At 37.7% G+C, this 24280-nt stretch overlaps 1 protein-coding gene across 9 annotated transcripts in view; it reads left to right on the top strand.

Moving 5' to 3' along the window:
* TTC3 (tetratricopeptide repeat domain 3) overlaps nucleotides 1-24280 on the top strand; it is a 141563-nt gene that overhangs the window by 66189 nt on the left and 51094 nt on the right. For 8 of the 9 annotated variants that reach the window (XM_060098492.1, XM_060098488.1, XM_060098494.1 and 5 more), the window contains 11 exons: nucleotides 2699-2819; nucleotides 4830-4952; nucleotides 5707-5808; nucleotides 7707-7799; nucleotides 8463-8527; nucleotides 9514-9650; nucleotides 11206-11532; nucleotides 13650-13901; nucleotides 16666-16712; nucleotides 17699-17755; nucleotides 18765-18838. In XM_060098492.1, coding sequence (XP_059954475.1) covers nucleotides 2699-2819; nucleotides 4830-4952; nucleotides 5707-5808; nucleotides 7707-7799; nucleotides 8463-8527; nucleotides 9514-9650; nucleotides 11206-11532; nucleotides 13650-13901; nucleotides 16666-16712; nucleotides 17699-17755; nucleotides 18765-18838 — 1398 coding nt within the window. The remainder of the gene's footprint in view (nucleotides 1-2698; nucleotides 2820-4829; nucleotides 4953-5706; nucleotides 5809-7706; nucleotides 7800-8462; nucleotides 8528-9513; nucleotides 9651-11205; nucleotides 11533-13649; nucleotides 13902-16665; nucleotides 16713-17698; nucleotides 17756-18764; nucleotides 18839-24280) is intronic. The other variant, XM_060098493.1, reaches the window with a different exon arrangement.

Genomic DNA, 24280 nt, shown 5'->3' with positions numbered 1-24280 from the left:
TGTGATGATGATCCTTTTTCTGGAGTTATTTTAGGATCTTCTCTGTGGCACACTATGATAATTGTGTTTACTTTGAGGACTGGCATTTGAATATTAATTATTAAAGTAAGGTCAATCACTTCAGTTCCCAGTGCTTTCTAATTTTGAATGTAATAGGAAAATCAATAATAGAGTAATTTGGACTTCCCTGGTGGCACAGTGGTTAAGAATCCACCTGCCAGTGCAGGGGACATGGGTTTGATCCCTGGTCCAGGAAGATCCCACATGCCGTGGAGCAGCTAAGCACGTGTGCAACAACTACTGAAGCCTGTGCACCTAGAGCCCATGCTCTGCAACAAGAGAAACCACCGCAGTGAGAAGCCCGCGCGCTGCAACGAGGAGTAGCCCCTGCTCACTGCAGCTAGAGAAAGCCCGCTCATAGCAACAAAGACCCAACACAGCCAAAAATAAATAAGTAAAAAATAAATTTAAAAAAATGATAGAGTAATTTGACACAAAAGATTTTATGTTTTATCTTTTAGTATATGTCATTTATAAATGGCGACTGAATTGCTATAAATTAATGCTTTACAAGTGTGATTATATAATTTTTTGGTTAAATACCCATTTCCCCCAAAAAACTTGTATGAGGATTTTTTTTTTTTAATTATTTATTTATTTATTGGCTGTGTCGAGTCTTCATTGCTGCGTGTGGGCTTTCTCTAGTTGTGGGGAGCAGGTGCTACTCTTCGTTGTGGTGCATGGGCTTCTCAGAGCACAGTCTCAGTAGTTGCGGTGCGCGGGCTTCTCAGAGCGCAGTCTCAGTAGTTCGGTGCGCGGGCTTCTCAGAACACAGTCTCAGTAGTTGTGGCTCACGGGCTTAGTTGCTCCGCGGCATGTGGGATCCTCAGGGACCAGGGCTCAAACCTGTGTCCCCTGCGTTGGCAGGCGGGTTCTTAACCACTGCACCACCAGGGAAGTCTCTAATATGAAATATATATATGTTCAAGGACATTATGAGTTAGAAACAAAAATCTCTCCTCTGAACCTATAGTTGAAGTACAGCCAATATAGTGGTAGGGATGTTAGATTACTTTTATAAAGAAATAATTGTTGACTGATTGAATATCGTTCATAACTTTTAATTATCCTTAAATTTTCATCTAACTGTTTAGAGGAAGTTTTATCAGACCATTGGTATTCTTGGGAACCCAATCTTAGGGGGTGCCTAGAACCTTCTTTAAAGATCTTTAAAGATTAAAGAAAGTTCTTGTACTTCCTGAAGCTACTGTCTGACCAGTTCAACTCTTTAAGAATCAGGGGTAGTGAGGATTTAGCAGTCACCTCTATGGTAATAAATGAAATTAATTCCAACTTAGCGTAAGTTGTTTGGGACATACCTGTTTAACGCAGTGGCCACATGCAGATATTCACAAGATCTGGGAATGTAACAAAAATGTGTAGCATCATGGAGGTTGTAGTACATGAAGATGTGTTTGCCATTTTGAAAGGCATTTAAATTTTTTAAAAATTTATTTTATTGAAGTATAGTTGATTTACAATGTTGTGGAAAGCCATTTAAATTTTAATTTCACAATAATACGGTTTGTGGTTCAGTGTCCAGTGAGCTGGTTTTTTGCTGTTGCAATATGCAGTGTCTGGTTAAAAGTCCTGCTGTTTATAACTGTCTTATGGTGGATGCTGGTCTAGCTTTTCTGCAGGTGAAGTTTTCTGTACCCAAAGGCAAAAATGACTTCTTCAATTGGGAAATCATTTCAAGATTGGAGAAAGCAGAGAACCCTCTCTTCTCTAGTCTGAAGAGAAGAATAAAGACTGGAATAACCTTATGATCCAGTATTCTAGTATTCTTTTGTTGAATGGACTGTGGGAATCTATTGAGATTCATTTTTAAACCATAAATTGGAACTGAAAGATTTCATATTTATAGTTAAAATAGTTTACATACACATTTGTTCTGTTAAAATAATTCACTGCTTTATAGTTGAAGATGTCCAGAATATACGATTTCTTTAAAAATTTTTCAGCAAAGCGGTTTTACTATAGATGTTCTAAATGAGTCAAGTTAAAAAAATTTCCCTGGGCTTCCCTGGTGGCGCAGTGGTTGAGAGTCCACCTGCCGATGCAGGGGACACGGGTTTGTGCCCCAGTCCAGGAAGATCCCACATGCCGCGGAGCGGCTGGGCCCGTGAGCCATGGCCGCTGAGCCTGCGCGTCCAGAGCCTGTGCTCCGCAACAGGAGAGGCCACAACAGTGAGAGGCCTGCGTACCGCCAAAAAAAAAAAAAAAAAAAAATTTCCCTATTTATGATTAATTAGTTGAAGTGGAGCTTTGCTGTTGCTCTACAAGAATCTACTTTAATTAGATTAGTAAATGAAATAAAAATGGAACAACCATAATTTATTCAGTTTTCTGTTTTAATTGTTGAAAACTTAAAAATAATTACACCTTTAAAAGGACTAGTGTGCACCTACCATAATAAAGCCAGTGTCCAGGTAGATTAGTGTTTAATTTATATTATCTTTGTAGCAAACAGTGATAATGTCTTGGTTTTTTAAAGAACATATGGGTTACATTGAATATTTCTGTGTAGTGATTTGTCAAATGTACTCTTACCTAGTAGGCTTGAAATCTCTGTGCCTTGTGGGGAATGAAAATTCATGTCACATCTTTAATACCTTCTTCATAATTATGACTTTAGATTTCTAGAAGCTCTTAATCATTTCGAGAAAGCAAGAACCTTGATCTGTCGTCTTCCTGGAGTGTTAACTTGGCCCACAAGTAATGTGGTTATTGAAGAGACTCAGCCCGGGAAAATAAAGGTAACCGTTTAGTTCTCTACAGAGCATCTTACTAACCATAAAAGCTCATCTGTGCTTCTGCGCTCTGACTCAGGTATCAGAAGACAGGTAGGAGTACTCTCTCCTCAGCTCCTCCACATACGTTTCCCCTTGAAAGACTGGTGAGAATCACCAACGTTTATTGAATGTTTCCTGTGTGCCAGTCATACACCTTCCATTTATCATTACCTTTAACCCTTACAGCAACCCTATGTGATGAGCACTATGATTATTCCCATGTTACAGGTGAGGAAGATTACATTTAGAGAGGCTAAGTGTTGAGCTCAAGGTTAAACAGCTAGGAAATGGTAGAGCTGGGACTTGAATCCAGGCATTCTGACCAGAATGTGCACTGTTAATCAGCATGGCCTACTGGTTGTACTTAGAGAAAGGTATAGCATTGTTTTTTCATCATGGTTATTAATGGTACTTGAAGACTCTGAAAATATAAATTCAGTCTCATATCCAGAAGCATAGGAATCTTTGCCAGTTCGAGAAAGACTAAAGTATGTGAATTGACTAGGATAGGCCTTTACTTGTGATGAACCCGGGTATTTACTCAGAACTTGCTTTTGGCTGAAGCTTTTAAAAGCAGAGGAATCAACTCTTACAACTCAACTTACTCTAATTAGAAGTAGCCAAAAGATCTGGATAGGTGTGTCTGCTAACAAGTTGTATAAATAGACAAGAAGCATGTAAAATGTGTTCAACAGTTAGCCATCAGAGAAATGCAAATTAAAATGAGATACTGCTTCATACTTACTAGGGTGGCTGTAATCAAGAAGGCAGACAATAACAAGTGTTAGCAAGGATCTGGAGAAATCAGAACATCCATACATTGCCGTAAAGTGTAAAATGATGAAGCTGCTTTGGAAAACAGTCTGGCAGTTCCTCATAGGTTAAAGATAGAGTTACCATATGACCTAGCAGTTTCACTCCTAGGTATGTACAGAGACAGGAAAACATATGTTCTCACAAAAACTTGTACATGAATGTTCATAGCAGTATTATTCACAATAGTCAGAAAGTGGAAACAGCTCAAAGTGTCCGTCAACTGATGAATGGTTAAATAAAATGTGGTATATCCATATAATTGAATATCAGTGACAGAAACCAGACACAAAAGGCCACATACTGTATGATTCTGTTTATCTGAAATCTCCAGAACAGGAAAATCTATATGTGAAGACAGATAGTAGATTAGTGGGCTAGGGGATTGAGGAAGGTTGGGGAGGGATTGCCAATGGGTATGGGGTTTCTTGTTGCATGGTGAAATGTTCTAATTTTAAGTTATCGTGATGGTTATACAACTCCAAATATACTAAAAAACCACTGAACTATATACTTTAAATGTGTAAATTGTATGGTATATGAATTATATCTCAACAAAGCTGGTATAAAAAATAAAACTAAACATAGGGATTGTTGGATTTTCCTCTCTTTATACTGGATTGGAGTGGAGGCACAGGAACTACTGATAACGAACGCCAGCACTGGAAGCGTGGCATGAGTCTTGGGGGCTTCAGTGGCAGTGGTGTAATTCTCCAGGTGGCGGGGGTTCAGGGAGGTAGATGGATGGCAGTGGTGGGGTCCTAGGTGAAATGACACTGGGAAGGAGGAGAACAGTAGAGCCCTAAGGGTTATTCTGCCTCATTTGACTCCCTGTGAATGTTTAAAGGAGATTTCTAAAAGGTGTGTAGTGTAAAATGAGGTCTGATGATTATAACACAGGATAAGATTTTGATTCAGAGTCTGAAATTCTGAAAATTTTTTGCTTAGCCCTTTTTCCCCATCTTTGTCTCTTGGCATGTCTCTGTATCAACCTCTCTCTAGAAGGAAAAACTTTAAAAGTTGTATGTAGTTCTTGGCTAAAAGGCGTTTGGTCCTTTCTGTGCTGAAAATATTTTGATGGCAAGAGGTTATTGAAATCACAAACTTGTTATTGTTGAAGAAGTGTTGTAATAGTATCATTTTTGTTTATTTTTGTTTTAGATGCTGTTAGAGAAATTTATTGAAGAATGCAGGTTTCCTCCAGTGCCGGATGCCATCTGTTGCTATCAGAAGTGCCGTGGATATTCCAAAATCCAGATATACATAACTGATCCAGACTTTAAGGTACTAATGGGTGTGTACTAGGTCATTAACTTGCTGAATTGTGCCTTAAAATGGATTCAGAACAAATTCTGTAATTGGAGACACTTGAGTGCTGTGACTTGTCAGCAGTTTTATGTCCTCTTGTCCTCTCCATCCCCTGGACTTAAGTCTACATCATCTCACATGGGGGCCCAGAGCCACTGAAATAAACACCGAGAGCAGGGATGGTGACCTGAGAAGGCAGGTTGCTGATTCCATTTCCCCTTTCTAGCCTATTTTTAGGAGCCCAGGGAACAAAGGGAGGTTAGTACCCCTGATTTGTTGCAATTCCAATTTCTTGTAAAATTTGAGTCCAAGAATCTGAAGGCCATTCTGATCATTGAATTAACTCCTAGAGACCTAAGTCTGAGACCAAGTCTGGCAATGAATTGAGTGAGTAAGACCCTGGGCTTTAGGTTATTCAAGAAGATAGAAGCTGCTCGCTGTCCCTGGTTCGTAGATCAGATGAAATAAAGTTTATAAAATATTTGATATTGTAAAGGATAACGCAGCTGTAAATTGTGGAACTGAATATGTCAGTTAAGCTCAGTGTTTCCAGCACTAGGCAGTCTGGGGTACGGAAGTCGTATACTCCCCCAGGAGGAAATGTGACATCTAGTTATGTCTGCCAGGTAAGTGCAGACAGCTCTCTATCTTAATATGTGCTGTGAGTGAGAGAGAGAGAGTGTGTGTAGACATCTTTCAAAAGTGAGTTAAAAATTGTTTTAAACCCTAGGGTTTTATACGAATCAGCTGTTGCCAGTACTGTAAAATAGAATTCCACATAAACTGTTGGAAGAAGTTAAAAACAACAACCTTTAATGATAAAATTGACAAGGTAAGGCTAACAAGATTGTCTGGATTTTTCAGTATGCTTATTGTATGTTGATTTTTTTCCCCTAAGAGTCTTTAGGAAAAGTCTTAAGAGGATATGAATTCCTCCCTGTGCATGAGATATAATTAGAAAGTATTAAATTAAAAATTTAATGATAAAGTTAGAAAACCAGTTTTTGTTTTTTAACGTATTTATTTTTTATTTATTTTATTTTTGGCTGCATCGGGTCTTCGTTGCTGCACACCGGCTTTTCTCTAGTTGCGGCGAGTGGAGGCTACTCTTCGTTGTGGTGCGCAGGCTTCTCATTGTGGTGGCTTCTCTTGTTGCAGAGCACAGGCTCTAGGCGTGCGGGCTTCAGTAGTTGTGGCTCTTGGGCTCTAGAGCGCAAGCTCAGTAGTTGTGGCGCACGGGCTTAGTTGCTCTGCAGCATATGGGATCTTCCCAGACCAGGGCTCAAACCCGTGTCCCCTGCATTGGCAGGTGGATTCTTAACCACTGCGCCACCAGGGAAGCCCAGTTTTTGTTTTTATTTTATACAAGTGTAAAGGCAGTAACCATAGAGGCTTGTAATAAATTGTTGAACCCCTTTTACATTGGAAATATTATGATCAAAAATAAAAGTTTAAATGTCTGATTTTAATGTTATGATGTAGAATTGGGGCTTCAAATTTTATATTTTCTAAAAAATTTTGATGAGATAATTTGTACTAAGAAATCAACTTAAATTTTGTACTGCCACATCTAATTGGGGTTTTCTCTTAATTAACAAGATAATGATGTTAATTACCATTAGCCAGATATACTTTGAGAGCAGTCACAGTTTAATAATCTTGTTTGCATTGATAGACTTTGTTTCTGATCCATATAAGCGATGGACTTAAAAAAAGAAAACCTTTTTCTACTGCTGCTTAGCCTCATGTAAACCCCTGTCCTTACTGAGGAAAAAAAATAAGGTGGTTGTGCTAGGTGAATGTTAGCAATAGAATTATTGAAGTTTGGTAGAAATAAATTCTCACATTTTACACATTTTCATGTAGTTAACTAGGGGTGTAATGATGTGACCAAATAACTGCTGCCATTGAGTCACTTCTGCTGTGTCTTTTTTTTTTTTTTTTTAATCTTTTTTTTTTTTCGGTACGCGGGCCTCTCACTGTTGTGGCCTCTCCCGTTGCGGAGCACAGGCTCCGGACGCGCAGGCTCAGCAGCCATGGCTCACGGGCCCAGACGCTCCGTGGTATGTGGGATCTTCCCGGACCGGGGCACGAACCCGTGTCCCCTGCATCGGCAGGCGGACTCTCAACCACTGCGCCACCAGGGAAGCCCTCTGCTGTGTCTTTGCCTTACCTTAATTGAGCTTCTCTAGCTGTGCCCTCGCCCTTCGTGGTCTTACCATTCCCATGGGTTGAAATACCCTCTGTAAATTCGCTTTCACTAGGATGTATTGAAGTAACTCAAATATCTTATGACTTACAGTAAGAAAGGCTCGTTCCTTGCTTGCATCACTTGTCCTGAAGTTTTGCATTCGTTGTCCAGGGTTGGGCTGTGGCAGCTCCAGTCTGTGGGGCTGTGTTCTTTGTTTCTGAAATGAGGCTGAGGAGTGACTGGAACCTGTTCTTATGGCCGAGGGAAAAGAGCAATGGCCAGTCCATTCAGTGTTTCTCAGAGCTTTTGCCTGGATGTAGTGTACATCATGTCAGCTCACCTTACGCAAACAAAGCAAGTCCCGTGGTCACCCCTACAGCTGGGGGCTCCGGAAGTCAGATGGCAGCGAGCAGGGACTTCATGGCATGTCCCTGAAGGAGGTTTTAGATCACATTTTGACTGTTCCTGATGGTTAAAATGGTATACATGTATAGATTTATGCTGAGATGGAGCACTTTTTTTTTTTTCTAATCAAATAGGATTTTCTGCAAGGAATTTGTCTTACTCCTGACTGTGAAGGAATCATTTCAAAGATTATCATCTTCAGCAGTGGTGGTCAAGTTAAATGTGAGGTAAGTATTTAATAAAGGGGAAGTCTCCTTAAATTAATTTTAAAAAATGCTGATACCTTTTAAAATATGATTTAAATTTGTGGAAATTGTACTATTTGGATCTTGTGTTTTCCAGGAAAGAAGCAGTTACTTAATATAAGAAATTATAGGAAGTAACAGGATGTGAGAATGCTTCTGTGCATTGAAGGATTCTCATATTCTTTTATCTCCTAAAAGGAGGAGGAGGTCTTTTACATTTTAGTTTTACTGTTTTTACTCTTTTTGATAACCTTATTTTGTTAATTCCCAGTAAACGTGTGGGTGTTGGCGGTGTGGGGGATCTTAGGGAGGGAGGAGAGTGTCTTGAGGGATTACCTTTAGCCTCACTGTATGGGAGTTGGCAGGAGTGGGTTGTTGTAATGACACCTGTAGTTTATTTGATCTTCTGCTTACTCTTAATTTTTTTTTAAGCTTCCTAAATTGTGTCTACTCTCTTGTTCCTCTTTTCAGTAAATTGTTTTGCTAAAGTTTTCTGGGCTTTTGTTTGGGTCAGAACATCATCACTGTTCCCTATCAAATTGAACATTGACTGTGTGTGCTTCTGAAATGCTTGTTACTTGTGGTTTTGTGCTTTATGTCATGGGAGCATGAGACAAATTTTGGATGTGTCTGTTTTATTTAAAGTTTGAACACAAAGTCATTAAAGAAAAGGTTCCTTCAAGACCTATTCTGAAACAGAAATGTTCTAGGTAAGATTTTTAATAATCAGTAGCTTAATAATGTCTATTAGAATATAATTCTGTTAAATGCAGATTTCTAAATTATGCTGTTTTTAAAATTGGCTCTGCACATATATCCAGATAAGTGGTTCTTAAGTGAATTTTATGGATATTTATAACTTTCAAGGGAACTAGCCTAGAATGGTTAAATGCTAAAAACTTGAATGAGATGCATTATTTAATGGTTGAATTTATGAGTAAAATTATGAAATTGAACTATGAAATGACATGTTCAATAGATTTGGCATTTGGATAAAAATTATATACTTAGCTCTCAGTTGTTGAAACTTCAATTCCAAAAGCATCTTTCCTTTTACTCTCTTCAGCAAACATTTTGAACCAGTGACTGTTTCTCACCCTGAAATACTCAGTGAACTGTCAAAATTATTCACTTCTCTATCTTCTTGTTCAGATCAAATAATTCCAATCCTTTTTTCTTTTCTTTGGTCCTGCTTCTTGCTTTCCATTTTAAGAAGTGATTTTTTTCATCATTGGTGACCAGGAAAGAGCAGAAGAAAAGATGAACAGAATTATTTGTTGAGGAGAACTTGTTATAACCATATTGACCAAATTCTGGCACTGTGGGCCATTATTGGGTTGTGAAAATAATATTTTACTGTGGAAATGAGTATTTACATGTATTACCTTGCAGAGTCATTTTTACTAGTCCTGTTTACCCTAAGCAGTAACTCATATACATGGAAATAACATCTGCATGATCTGTACATGGCATCCTTAATTAGAAGTCACTCAGTCATTGAGGTTCTTGTTTTCATGAAACAAGTACACTTGTTTTGACTGAACTGACCACGTCTCAGAAGTTTTTGATATTGAACAGAAGATATAGGCCAAGTTTTAACTAAAAAAGGAAACTTCTAACTTACACTAGGCAAAGGAAAATAGTTAATTGAGTCTATAGCAAAGGTGAGTTATGACTAATTGTAAATACTTATCAGCCTAGAGAAGTTAAGGCTGAAAGAAGACAAAAAAGTGAAGCGGAAGATGCAAAAAAAGGAAGCAAAAAAATTAGCGCAAGAAAGATTGGAAGAGGACTTAAGGGAAAGTAATCCACCGAAACCTGAAGAGCAGAGAGGTATGCTGGGAGTCCACGCCATGATAAGGATATATTCTTGCTGAAAAGTATAAATATAAATATTCATCTTGTTGGGCCTTGTGTTAATTGTTATTGAATTGAAATTTAGATTTCCGTTGGCATTTTGATTTCATCACCATCTTCTGATTGACACTGAGGTGGGGAGGGCGTTGGTGTGAGGAACATTGAATTTAGAAGCAACATACAGGGACTGAAAACGCTACCTGCCACTAACTCAGGGCAAACGGACCCTCTGTCCGTTTGCTTATCTCCAAAGCGCATGTGAGAATAATACCTGAAATTCCTATCGTATGTTTAACAGTGCTTTGTAAACCCTGCTACACAGATTTAAGTTCTGAAACGTTGAACTGTAAATTAGCCACTGATTATCTGAAATATACTGAGTTCAAATACAGAAGCAGTTCATACTAGGTGCCAGAGAGGTTACCTAGTCCAGCCTTCTGTTTTACACCCGTCTTTTCGGCATTCCCTGATCAACATGGGAGCGGTCTCAGTAATTTACTGTTTCTGTGGACATATTTACTTTCAGGTTTTGTGGAGGGGTGGGGGTTGAGGTTTTTTTAATTTTAATTGAGGTATAGTTTCAGGTGTACAACATAATGATTTGAAATTTGTATATATTGCAAAATGATTACCACAGTAAGTCCAATTAACATCCATCACCATACATAGTTACAGAATTTTTTTTTTCATGAGAACTTTCAAGATCTACATGGAAATACGCAAAACAGTATTATTAACTATAGTCACCGTACTTACTGTATGTTACAGCCCCAGGTATGCTTTCAGTTTTGAGTTGAAGTACGTTGTTCTCATTTTCTACTATGATGGCTGTTCCCAAAATGAAATATTTCCTCTTGCTGTCTTTATTTTTCATGTAGTATTCCATTAATGTTTCACAAATCAATCACAATTATCTTTCCTACCGAAAAAATTTTTAGTGAACATTATTTACTTATTATATATATATATATTTTTGTATTTAATTTATTGTCTTAGCTTCAAGAGGCTAAATGGCCATTTTTAGGGGGTAATGCCTGGGTGGGAAGATGAACTTCTGAGATATTTTCCAGCTTGGAATCAATGACTCCACAGGTCTATGATGTAGGATTCAACAATAAGATGAATAACATACAGTAACTACCAAATGCTAATTGTATTTATACCTGAAGAAATGATCCCTTCAACTCTAGGAAAAAACCCTTTGCATTCATGCATGAAACATATTTACTGAATATAAAGTTTGGGTAGTTGATGAGGCTCAGTTAGGATTTTTAGATGAGTGGTACAAGTGAAGGAAATAAGGTACTTGATATGTTCGATTTAATGTGAACTTTCATACCTTTTAAAGATGTTAAATATTTTATTTATATTCCTAATTTAAAATTTCTTAGGCTATTTAAAACAACATAAAGAATACATCTGAGTCATGTTTTATATTGCTATGTAATGTTATGTTAATTTTTTCTGAGTTTATATTTTTGCAAATTGGTCCTCTTTCTCCTTTTTACTGACCACTGTTATTTATCCGTAGAAACTGTAGACAGTGTTCAGAGTTGCCAGTTCCTTGATGACAGAATTCTGCAGTGCATAAAGCAGTATGCTGACAAGATTAAGTCCGGGATACTGAATACTTCCAAGCTTCTCAAAGAGTTGCTTTCTTGGAAGGTTTTAACCACAGAAGACTACACAACCTGTTTTTCTAGTAGAAATTTTCTGAATGAAGCAGTGGACTATGTCATTTGTCATTTGGTTCAAGAAAAGAATAGAGTAAAGACAAGGGTGTTTCTGCATGTTTTGAGTGAACTTAAAGAAGTGGAACCAAAATTAGCCACCTGGATCCAAAAACTTAATAGCTTTGGTACGTCACTTAATTCTAGAGATGCAGTTTCATAGGAAGGATAAACGTAGGTCTCTGAATCCTTTTTCATTTTCCTATCATCATTTATGATTTTTTAAAATGTAGAACCACAAATTTGTATGGTTAAAAATGCTTTTTCCCCCAACTCACAATTTTTAGGTTACTTTATGGATGGGTTACAATATCCTTTTGTATAAGGTATAAACACAGGAAAGTTCAGTCAGTAAGAAAATCCAGTCCTATGTTATGCAGAACGATTTGTCCTTGTGTAAAGTACGTGAATACTGGGTACAACCATGGGTAAATAGCACCCCCTGGAGTCAGCTGCTGGGGAGTGCCCTCTGGGATTGTGTAGTTTAGTAATCACATTCCTTAGTGAAGAATTTCCAGGAAAGAGTGGATGGAACTAATTGCTTAGGATCACCTGAGGCAAATCTGTATCTAAGGATTAAGAGAGAAATACCCTGGGGTTGACCTTCAGTATTGTGAATCATAGGGTCATAAAATTCTGGTACTCTGCCCTGATTTTCCTAATTAGGTTGAGGAAGACCCCCCCCCCGCCCCCCCCAAGCAGGCTCTTTGACCAAAGTCACCTAAGGACTGCAGAAGGCAGCTGCAGAGAGTTGTTGACTAAACTAGATGGTGATCTCTTCTGGTACCAGGGCCTTGTTTGTCCTGGTGACCAGGTTGGCTGCTGCCTAGTGCTGTGGATGATTCACTTGGCACCTGCTGGGTAAAAAGGCTAGTGGGAGCCACAGCAGGGCAGGCCCTTTGAGCAGCAGTCTATAGAGAGAGCCTGCCTGACCTGCCTTAGAGGCATGGAGCTGATAGAATTCCAGGGTTTCAGAGAATATATTGATACGTTTCTGTCAGTAGAGACAAAGTAAGATGGCAGCACACTTGGTGTAGTTGATAACTAAATGGTGCTGTGTTGAGCGTACATCTCCATGGGTTTCTGGCCCCGGACAATTTCACCTAAGTGATGATTGCTATTAGTGTCTACTGACAATCAGGCGAGTAAATTATAAAGTTATATCTTACTTTAACCTGCTATATTTAACAAAGAGCTGAGTTTAAATGCAGTGGGAGCGGGGGTTAACGTTTCAGTACTAGGTGTGATATGCTCCCTTCTCCTTAACGAGCACATGCTTTGATGTGAGCCAGAGATGGAGATGTGAATGTGGTATTTCCTCATTGCTGATTCCCTTGAACCTTGTATGAGTATTTTATGTGATCCCTGATTCTGGTGTTTAAATACACTAATTTTTCATGTAACATGGCTCCTGCAAAGCTAACTATTTCATCTGGAAGAAACAGCTGTCCAGGGTAATTTTAACTTGGCAATCTCTACTTCATTTGTGGACTGAGAACCTGTGGTCCGTCCTGTGTTAGAGGCGTGTCGGGGGAGAGAACAGAGCCAATCCTTGCTTTTTGTCGGCTGTCTTAGTAGGTAGCAGGTGTTCACCTTTCAGTAGTGGCATATGAAGTTGCAGCCACCCCTTTCTCTGAGCTGGAGAAGGGAGGGATAAAAGCGGGAATAGTGACCACCTCACATCTTGTGAGGAGAGTAAGGAGCCATGATATTTTGGGGGATAAGGTGTAGTTCTTGGAGGTGTTGGGGTGAAGAGTTCGCCCATTTTCTGTTTTATAGGCACTTGGGAAGTTCTGTATATTATTGATATTTTGTTATTATGGAGTATATGTAGAAAAGCATTGTAAAATCTTGCCAGCTTATACTAATTGGATTGCAAATCATTACGAAGTAGTGAAAAAGTTATTGTAATATTTTTAAAGGAATTTAATGCCTTTAAAAATGCCTTTTAAAGGCATTTAATTCATTTTATCTCCTAAGTCTGATAAAAATAACTATTAATAGAAACCTTGGGCCTACCTTGTTCAACTAATAGATAAGAATTATTATAGTTAACATATTAATTTGAAATTGTGTTTCTAAAATGCATAATAGCTTGAACAAGTTTGTTCTCAGTTATTTGAACGTTTTCACTGAAAATGTAAGCAAACTATAGTAGAACTGCTTTCAGAGATGTGAAACTGAATGTGATTTTACAGCAAATAATTTCCCCCTTCTTCTGACTTGGGTTTTGCTTTTATTATAGGCTTAGATGCCACAGGACCTTTTTTTTCTCGTTATGGGGCCGCTCTTAAGGAGCTTGATTTTAGCATCATGACTTTTCTCTGGAATGAGAAATATGGTCATAAACTAGGCTCTATAGAAGGAAAGCAGCTTGATTATTTCTGTGAGCCAGCGTCATTGAAGGAAGCACGATGTTTAATATGGCTGCTGGAAGAACACAGAGACAAGTTCCCAGCACTGCATAATGCTTTGGATGAATTCTTTGATATAATGGGTATGTGGACTGAGTTTCAGTTTATATCTAATCTTAGAAAAAATCTCCAAAGGATCTAGCTTACTTAAATACTTAACAAAGAAAATAATGAAAATTATTATGGTACAACTGGCTTATTTGGGGAAATGAGTGTTAAGAATAGTGATTTTTTTTTAAATGTCATAAAACCTTCTTACTCTGTGGAGTTAAGTGTTGTAGAGATATTCAGATGGATACATTACATGGACTATACACCATACTATTCTCATCGTAGGTATTTTGACGGTGTCATGGCAGAGATTGTATATCAGAGGGATGGAATTTCTTAGGAAATGGCTTGATTTGTAGCATTCAAGAAAACATTGGCCTGCAGAAGTAGGCGATGCCTGCAGAATCTAGAACAGATAGAATATGTATTGTAGTGGGAAGAGCCTAGAGCTGGGAGTCAAGAAAAGTAGGCTGTGGCCCAGCTACTTCCCTAACTCAATTAATTAGAAACTTTCTTTTACTACGGCTTCAAGGCCCTGTGCTAGGTGTTAACAAGGAATTCAGAAATGCTTACGCCAGTCTCTGCCCTCAAGGACCTTATGTTTCAGGAAAGGCAGTACAATGAATATGCAGATAACTGTACTATGGGAGAAGAGAGGACCAGAAAAAGTGCTGAGGGGTCCTCCTCGGGGATCAGGAAAGCCTTGGTGCAGGCGTGGAGTCCAAGTCCAGCTTTGAACATGGAGGTGGAATTTGACAGGTTGACATCCAGAGTTAGAGACAGGGTGGAGGGGACTTGAGGGGGCTGCTTGGATAATGGCATGGAGTCCAGGTAGAATAGGTTAACTAGTAGTTAATTCTTTATAGAATTATAGTAGTTAATTCTTTATAATTCCTTATAATAGGTTAACTAGTAGTTAATTCTTTAGCTTCTCTTGAATGTTAGTTTCTTCATCATTAAAATGAGGAATTGGAGCCAGTGATCTGTGTGATTCTGTTTTGTTCAAAATTTTAATATTCTTAGATTCTAGATTAATTTAAATTTCTTGTCTTTGGTACTGCATGTATCTCTTAGGATAATGCCTCACCCCTGCCCCCCACCTTTTCCCTTAGCATCAGAAGTCTGCTTATATATTGTCAGGAGTTAGACTTTCAAATTTTGTGCCATTTGTTTTAAAGGGTACATGAAAAGGTCTGGCCTTGTACAAAAATGTTATGCATTATGAAGTTCAAATGCAGTATAAGGAACTGAAAGGCTTACTTTTGTTGTGGTTCTCAAATACAGGTGGCTTTATTTTCCTAGGACACGGCTTCATGACTGGAGGTGACATGCTTCTTGATAGCCTGAATTTATTGCCATCAGTTTGCTGCTGCTGGTAATAAAATGATGTTCTGGGACTGAGCTTGCAAAACTCGATGCATGTTTGGACTAAAAAGGACACAACCCTCTCATTATGTGTTTTCCCTGATTCTTATGTTCTATACCTAAAATATACAGTCCATCCAGTTGTGACTGTTTCTCTGCTTTCAGTCATAGGGTTGGAAGCCACCAGCCAACAGATTTTCAAGTTCACTACTTGTGCCTCTCACCCTCATCCCAGACATTTTCAGTTTTGTCTCCTTTCATTTAAAGGAATGACTGTATTTCTTAAAACTTCAAAATCCACTGATCTTGTAAATAAGGGTACTCAATAATATCACCAATGCCGTGATAATTGGGAGACCCAAACTCTCCTGGATCCTGCATGCGTATTTCCCTGTTGGAATTTCTGTGTAGATGGCCAAGAGACCCATTAAGAGCAATATGGCTTAAGCCACTTGTATCTCTAGAGACCTGTTTTCCCTGGTTATCTCAGATAATAACGTTTAATATTGTTTTTAAGCAGGAAACTCTGAAATTGGTCTCCACCCTTCCTCTTGCCTGTTACCCCATGTCTCGTTTGTTGCCAATTCAAATAAGCTTTATTTTTGATCTGCCCTTCCCTGTCTACCTCCGCTTCCCTAGGCCAGGATCTTAATAATCTTTCCGTGATTGCAGTAGTCTCCGAACTGGTCTCCATGCTTCTGACCCTCCTACTCGAAATCTTTCTCTTATGTTGCTGTTAGTGACTCTTCTAGAACATCTGTCTGATCCTATAAGTATTTTGTTTGGGAAGCACTTGCTTCATTTTGCCTACAGATTGGATTCACATTGTCTGTCTGGGTTCATCAGCACTCTCCCCATCTGCCCTCTGAATATACACCCCACTTCCTACTGTGTCCAAACCTGCATTGTGCTTTCCTTGCTCACATCCCACCCCTTTGCTTGTTCATTTCAAGTCTAACTTGTTCAAGTCTCCTCCTCCCCACATCCCTCCCTGACCCCTGACTCAGGCCACTCCCCTTGAAGACTTTATTATTCTATCAGCTTTGTTTCCACTGTATTTGCTGTGGCATTTAGCACACTGAGCTATGGGTGTTTGCCTCTTTGTGTAGCTTGCAGGACATGAGGTTATCGATGACAGGGACTTCTCTATACATGTCTGTATTCCCTGCACCTAGCATAGAGTTCGGTGCCTAGAAAGCAGTCAAATTATGCTGAAGTGGATTGAAATTTTGTGGTTCTTTGTAGTTGGCTTTCCGATGAGTTAGCCATTTTGCTCTTGGTTTCTAAGCTAAACTTATGTCAAAGCCAAATAAGGAGTAGAACATAGTGGTTGTTAGTAGTATCTGGGGTGGTTTTCTTTAAGGCTTTAGTGTATCCTATGGCAATATAAACATTTTGTTTCCTCACAAAACCATCTGTATCTTCCTACAGACAGCCGCTGCACTGTATTAAGGAAACAGGACAGTGGTGATGTGCCAGTAAGTTATTTGATCACTTTCAATGTTATGTTCTAACTCGTGTCAGCCAAAGGAAGAGAGGGGGACCCAGGCCAGTGTTTGTTTACATCACAAGAGGCGCTCCAGAACCAAATCTTGAGGACTTCTGGATAGCGTGTACGATTTCCTTACTTAGAAAGTTAATCCCAATCTTCTTGGAATTGGAACAACAGTCAGCACACTCTGAAGTTTAAATTAGACAATGTCCATAAGTTTTCACAACTAATAAATGTTAATCATAGATATAGGAAAGGAGTTCTTCAGTCATCTGCTGGCATAAAAATGAAAGGTTATCTGTAATGATTAAAATGGCAATGTTTTGTTCTGTAAGGAAAACAAATGGACTTTGTTTTGAGTGGCTTACAATTGAGCTTAAGTTAAAATAATTCCAGAGTTGTCTTCCTTAGTAGTTCGTGGCAGTTTTCAATCAGAAAGATACTTGTTTACTGATTTTTAGGATCAAATCATCTATACTTGAAATTTTGTCTTAGTCCACTCTATTAGACACTGTCTGGCTAACTATAGAAACACAGCTGACATACCCCATGGGAAGTTAAATGCTTCTTCTGAATTCACTGTTTGTGCCCTGGTGTCTGGCCAGCTGTAGAATGTTGAGTTTGGTTTAGTAAAAGGAAAATCATTAAAATATGATCAGCATATAACTGGAATTACTTAATAAGTCTGATTAATTACTTGAAATGACATAAACCTTGTTGAAAATGAGTACAACATGTTAGGTTGGAACAATTTAATTTTAGTTATAGCATTAGGCATCATTTAAGTTTTTCTTATTTTCTATTATAAATCAAAACACTAGGGCTTAACACACTATAGTGTTGATTTTTGTTAAACATTTCATGTACTTCAGCTTAGGACTAGTCTATGAAAATCAGTATGGTGTCTTTATAATATATGGCAGCTTCATAATGCTGTTATATGAGTGTTCAATAATTTTTTTTATGTTTCAGTTTAATTCTACCAAGATAAAAAACAAAGGCAAGAAAAAGAAGCCAAAAGATTCAAAGGTATGGAGTATTTTCTGTATTGATTCTTGTCCAAAATAATTAATTGAATATATAAATAAAAATAAATAAGAATTAACCAATTCTTGGGATATTTTGAAGCATGTTGTAGAGAAAGAATTTCTAGGCTTTCGTCTAAAGATGTTTTGGTAGTCTTCTACATTTTGAAGAAGTTTAAGGTTCGTGTCATATATAAGTAATTCTTGAAAGACACTCTTTATCTTTATTGTCCTTTTTATTTTCTAGATATTTCCTAATGAAATCATTGTCATAATGTAGGACTTTGTATGGCTGGTCATAGAGCAATGTGACCAAGGCTGCTTTGGGATCAGGCAGACCTGGGTTCTTATCTTGGTTCTACCAGTTGTTATTATTTTTATTATCTGTGCGACCTTGGGCAAGTTATTTGACTTCCGTGTGCCTTAGTGTCATTATCTGTATGATAAGACGTGATACCTATTATTAATAACTAATAGAAGTATTATCTAAAATTTTCAAAATAAAGATACTGAATACTAATCATCATGACAGTCTCAGAACTGAAAGGCTCCCTTCCTTCCTCTCACCTAAAGCTCTGCTTCAGGCACATGAGGTAACTAGGGCATTATTTTTAAGTCTTATGGTGGGTTCTTCATGGCTCTCATGTATTTGGGGGATCAAATAGGGGGCAGGGGTTGAAAAAGTGAACAAATATTAGGGGAGGATGAAAGCAGCTTATAAGTTCCAATAAAACTTTTTATCTTTGACTATATGTCTTTAGTTTATCTAAAATGAGAGTTTAAACAGTGATAATTAAAAAATTTTTAGAGCATTAGAAGCTACCTAAATGTTAATTTGTGCCTATTTTTGGCTGTTGAAAGTTTTATTACTGTCTGTTCCTGTTCACAAGAAGATTTAGATCAGTCATATATATTGGCAGTTTGTATGCATATTTATTTATGTAAGCATTCATCAGTTTTAGTGGTAATTTTCAGGTGGAAAATCCTCATTATTTTTCTGTCTTTTAAACCAGCCTATGTTAGTTGGGTCTGGAACCACGTCAGTCACACCAAATAATGAGACTGTCACTTCAGGTGAAGACCATAAGTAAGTACAGTCTGAAAATTTTTGCTTTATTTGAACTTAAAAGTGGTATTAATTTAATGTACTTTAAACTTGTGTTTTATTTTCCTAACTTCTCTAAAGATGTGCATCTATTAATGACAACCTGATGTGACCCCTCTGGTTGAATTTATAGTGTGGCCTGTCAGTGTTAAGAATTCATATAAACTGCATTAAAATCACAGGGCTGATGACCTTCATTTCATAAGTTTGAGAACCTACTAGGTGCAAGATACTGTGGGAAGATCCTAGAAAATATTCTTTAAAATGTTCAGTGAAGAGAATGTCCTGTTGATAATTACTGGGAAGATGTTTTGGAGGCTATAAATGATGTTGTGGTTTAACCTTAGATGTTAGTGATTTCCAGTGGTAGCTGGTTGTTGAAACAGAGTTTTCAAGAGACAAATAGACAGAAGAAATAAAACCAGTGAGAAGCAGTGACCTTCTTATATCATATTCCTATATGGACCAAAAACCAACAAAATTTTTTCCCCCATTTCTTTTTTTTTTAATTAAATTAATTTATTTTTTAAGTTATTACTATCCACTTTTTTTGAATTTTATTTTACTTATTTTTTTATACAGCAGTTTCTTTTTAGTTACCCATTTTATACATATTAGTGTATACATGTCAATCCCAATCTCCCAATTCATCACACCACAACCCCCCTGCCACTTTACCCCCTTGGTGTCCATACGTTTGTTCTCTACATCTGTGTCTCAGTTTCTGCCCTGCAAACCGGTTCATCTGTACCATTTTTTCGGTTCCACATATATGCATTAATATACGATATTCGTTTTTCTCTTTCTGACTTACTTCACTCTGTATGACAGTCTCTCGATCCATCCACGTCTCTACAAATGACCCAAGTTTGCTCGTTTTTATGGCTGAGTAATATTCCATTGTATATATGTGCAACATCTTCTTTATCCATTTATCTGTCGATGGGCATTTAGGTTGCTTCCATGACCTGGCTATTGTAAATAGTGCTGCAGTGAACATTGGGGTGCATGTGTCTTTTTGAATTATGGTTTTCTCTGGGCATATGCTCAGTAGTGGGATTGCTGGGTTGTGTGGTAGTTCTATTTTTAGTTTTTTAAGGAACCTCCATACTGTTCTCCATAGTGGCTGTATCAATTTACATTCCCACCAACAGTGCAAGAGGGTTCCCTTTTCTCCACACCCTCTCCAGCATTTGTTGTTTGTAGATTTTCTGATGATGCCCATTCTAACTGGTGTGAGGTGATAACCTCATTGTACTTTTGATTTGCATTTCTCTAGTAATTAGTGATGTTGAGCAGCTTTTCATTTGCTTCTTGGCCGTCTGTATGTTTTCTTTGGAGAAATGTCTTTTTAGGTCTTCTGCCAATTTTTGGATTGGGTTGTTTGTTTTTTTAATATTGAGCTGTATGAGCTGTTTATGTACTTTGGAGATTAATCCTTTGTCCATTGATTCGTTTGCCAGTACTTTCTTCCATTCTGAGGATTCTCTTTCGTCTTGTTTGTAGTTTCCTTTGCTTTGCAAAGGCTTTTAAGTTTCATTGGGTCCCATTTGTTTATTTTTGTTTTTATTTCCATTACTCTAGGAGGTGGGTCAAAAAAGATCTTGCTGTGATTTACATCAGAATGTTCTTCCTATGTTTTCCTCTAAGAGTTTTATAGTGTCCAGTCTTATATTTAGCTCTCAAATCCATTTTGGGTTTATTTTTGTGTATGGTATTAGGGGGTGTTATAATTTCATTCTTTTACATGTAGCTGGCCAGTTTTCCCAGCACCACTTATTGAAGAGACTGTCTTTTCTGCATTGTATATCCTTGCCTCCTTTGTCATAGATTAGTTGACCATAGTTGCATGGGTTTATCTCTGGGCTTTCTATCCTGTTCCATTGATCTATATTTCTGTTTTTGTGCCAGTACCATATTGTCTTGATTAGTGTAGCTTTGTAGTGTAGTCTGAATTCAGGGAGTCTGATTCCTCCAGTTCCGTTTTTTTCCCTCAAGACTGCTTTGGCTATTCGGGGTCTTTTGTGTCTCCATACAGATTTTAAGATTTTTTGTTCTAGTTCTGTAGAAAATGCCATTGGTAATTTGATAGGGATTGCATTGAATCTGTAGATTTCTTTGGGTAGTGTAGTCATTTTCACAGTTTTGATTCTTCCAGTCCAAGAACATGGTATATCTCTCCATCTGTTTGTATCATCTTTAATTTCTTTCATCAGTGTCTTATAGTTTTCTGCATACAGGTCTTTTGTCTCCCTAGGTAGGTTTATTCCTAGGTATTTTATTCTTTTTGTTGCAGTGGTAAATCGGAGTGTTTCCTTAATTTCTCTTTCACATTTTTCATCATTAGTGTATAGGAATGCAAGAGATTCCTGTGCATTAATTTTGTATCCTGCACCTTTACCAAATTCATTGATTAGCTCTAGTAGTTTTCTGGTGACATCTTTAGGATTCTGTATGTATAGTATCATGCCATCTGTAAACAGTGATAGTTTTACTTCTTCTTTTCCAATTTGTATTCCTTTTATTCCTTTTCCTTCTCTGATTGCCGTGGCTAGGACTTCCAAAACTATGTTGAATAATAGTGGCGAGAGTGGACATCCTTGTCTTGTTCCTGATCTTAGAGGAAATGCTTTCAGTTTTTCACCATTGAGAATGGTGTTTGCTGTGGGTTTGTTGTATATGGCCTTTATGATGTTGAGGTAGGTTCCCTCTATGCCTGCTTTCTGGAGAGTTTTTATCATAAATGGGTGTTGAATTTTGTCAGAAGTTTTTTATGTGTCTATTGAGATGATCATATGGTGTTTCTTCTTCAGTTTGTTAATATGGTGTACCACATTGATTGATTTGTGTATATTGAAGAATCCTTGCATCCCTGGGATAATCCCACTTGATCATGGTGTGTATGATCCTTTGAATATGTTGTTGGATTCTGTTTGCTAGTATTTTGTTGAGGATTTTTGCATTTATATTCATGAGTGATATTGGTCTGTAATTGTCTTTTTTTGTAGTATCTTTGTCTGGTTTTTGTATCAGGGTGATGGTGGCCTCATGAAATGAGTTTGGGAGTGTTCCTTCCTCTGCAATTTTTTGGAAGAGTTTGAGAAGGATGGGTGTTAGCTCTTCTCTAAATGTTTGATAGAATTCACCTGTGAAGCCATCTGGTCCTGGACTTTTGTTTGTTGGAAGATTTTTAATCACAGTTTCAATTTCATTACTTGCGATTGGTCCATCCATATTTTCTATTTCTTCCTGGTTCAGTCTTGGAAGGTTATACCTTTCTAAGAAGTTGTCCATTTCTTTCAGGTTGTCCATTTTATTGGCATAGAGTTGCTTGTAGTAGTCTCTTAGGATGCTTTGTATTTCTGAAGTGTCTCTTGTAACTTCTCCTTTTTCATTTCTAATTTTATTGATTTGAGTCCTCTCCCTCTTTTTCTTGATGAGTCTGGCTAATGGTTTATCAATTTTGTTTATCTTCTCAAAGAACTAGCTTTTAGTTTTACTGATCTTTGCTATTGTTTTCTTTGTTTCTTTCATTTATTTCTGCTCTGATCTTTATGATTTCTTTCCTTCTACTAACTCTGGGTTTTGTTTGTTCTTCGGTCTCTCGTTCTTTTAGGTGTAAGGTTAGATTGTTTATTTCAGATATTTGTTGTTTCTTGAGTTAGGATTGTATTGCTATAGACTTCCCTCTTAGAACTGCTTTTGCTGCATCCCATTGGTTTTGGATCATCGTGGTTTTGTTGTCATTTGTCTCTAGGTATTTTTTGATTTCCTCTTTGATTTCTCCAGTGATCTCTTGGTTACTTAGTAACATATTGTTTAGCCTCCATGTGTTTGTGTTTTTTACATTTTTTCCATGTAACTTATTTCTAATCTCATAGCATTGTGGTCAGAAAAGATGCTTGATGTGATTTCAGTTTTAAATTTACTGAGGCTTGATTTGTGACCCAAGATGTGATCTATCCTGGAGAATGTTCCGTGTGCACTTGAGTAGAAAGTGTGATCTGTTTTTGGATGAAATGTCTTGTAAATATCAATTATCAGTTAAATCTATCTGGTCTGTTGTGTCATTTAAAGCTTGTGTTTCCTTTTTAATTTTCTGTTTGGATGATCTGTCCATTGGTGTAAGTGAGGTGTTAAAGTCCCCCACTATTATTGTGTTACAGTCGATTTTCTCTTTTATAGTTGTTAGCAGTTGCCTCATGTATTGAGGTGCTCCTATGTTGGGTGCGTATGTATTTATAATTGTTATATCTTCTTCTTGGATTGATCCCTTGATCATTATGTAGTGTCCTTCCTTGTCTCTTGTTACATTCTTTATTTTAAAGTCTATTTTATCTGATGAGTATTGTTACTCCAGCTTTCTTTTGATTTCCATTTGCATGGAATATCTTTCTCCATCCCCACTTTCAGTCTGTATGTGTCCCTAGGTCTGAAGTGGGTCTCTTATAGACAGCATGTAATATGGGTCTTGTTTTTGTATCCATTCAGCCATCCTGTGTCTTTTGGTTGGAGCATTTAATCCAGTCACGTTTAAGGTAGTTCTCGATATATATGTTCCTATTACCATTTTCTTAATTGTTATGGGTTTGTTTTTGTAGGTCCTTTTATTCTCTTGTGTTTCCCACTTAGAGAAGTTCCTTTAGCATTTGTTGTAGAGCTGGTTTGGTGGATTCTCTTGGATTTTGCTTCTCCGTAAAGCTTTTGATTTCTCCATCGAATCTGAATGAGATCCTTGCCAGGTAGAGTAATCTTGGTTGTAGGATCTTCCCTTTCATCCTTTTAAATATATCATGCCACTCCCTTCTGGCTTGTAGAGTTTCTGCTGAGAAATCAGCTGTTAACCTTATTGGGAGTTCCCTTGTATGTTATTTGTTGTTTTTCCCTTGCTGCTCTCAAGAATTTTTCGTTGTCTTTAATTTTTGTCAATTTGATTACTATGTGTCTTGATGTGTTTCTTCTTGGGTTTATCCTGCCTGGGACTCTCTGTACTTCCTGGACTTGGGTGGCTATTTCCTTTCCCACATTAGGGATGTTTTCAACTATAATCTCTTCAAATACTTTCTTGTGTCCTTTCTCTCTCTCTTCTTCTTCTGGGACCCCTATAATGTGAATGTTGATGCGTTTAATGTTGTCGCAGAGGTCTCCTAGGCTGTCTTCATTTCTTTTCATTCTTTTTTCTTTATTCTGTTCCACAGCAGTGAATTCCACCATTCTGTCTTCCAGGTCACTTATCCGTTCTTCTGCCTCAGTTATTCTGCTATTGATTCCTTCTCGTGTAGTTTTCATTTCAGTTATTGTATTGTTCATCTCTGTTTGTTTGTTCTTTTTTTTTTTTTTTTCTTTTTTTTGCGGTATGCGGGCCTCTCACTGTTGTGGCCTCTCCCGTTGCGGAGCACAGGCTTCGGATGCACAGGCCCAGCG

The sequence above is a fragment of the Mesoplodon densirostris genome, chromosome 5, assembly GCF_025265405.1.
Source record: "Mesoplodon densirostris isolate mMesDen1 chromosome 5, mMesDen1 primary haplotype, whole genome shotgun sequence".
Classification (NCBI taxonomy): Eukaryota; Metazoa; Chordata; class Mammalia; order Artiodactyla; family Ziphiidae; genus Mesoplodon; species Mesoplodon densirostris.
Note: the sequence above shows the minus strand (reverse complement) of the source record. Positions and strands in the feature narration are given on the sequence as shown.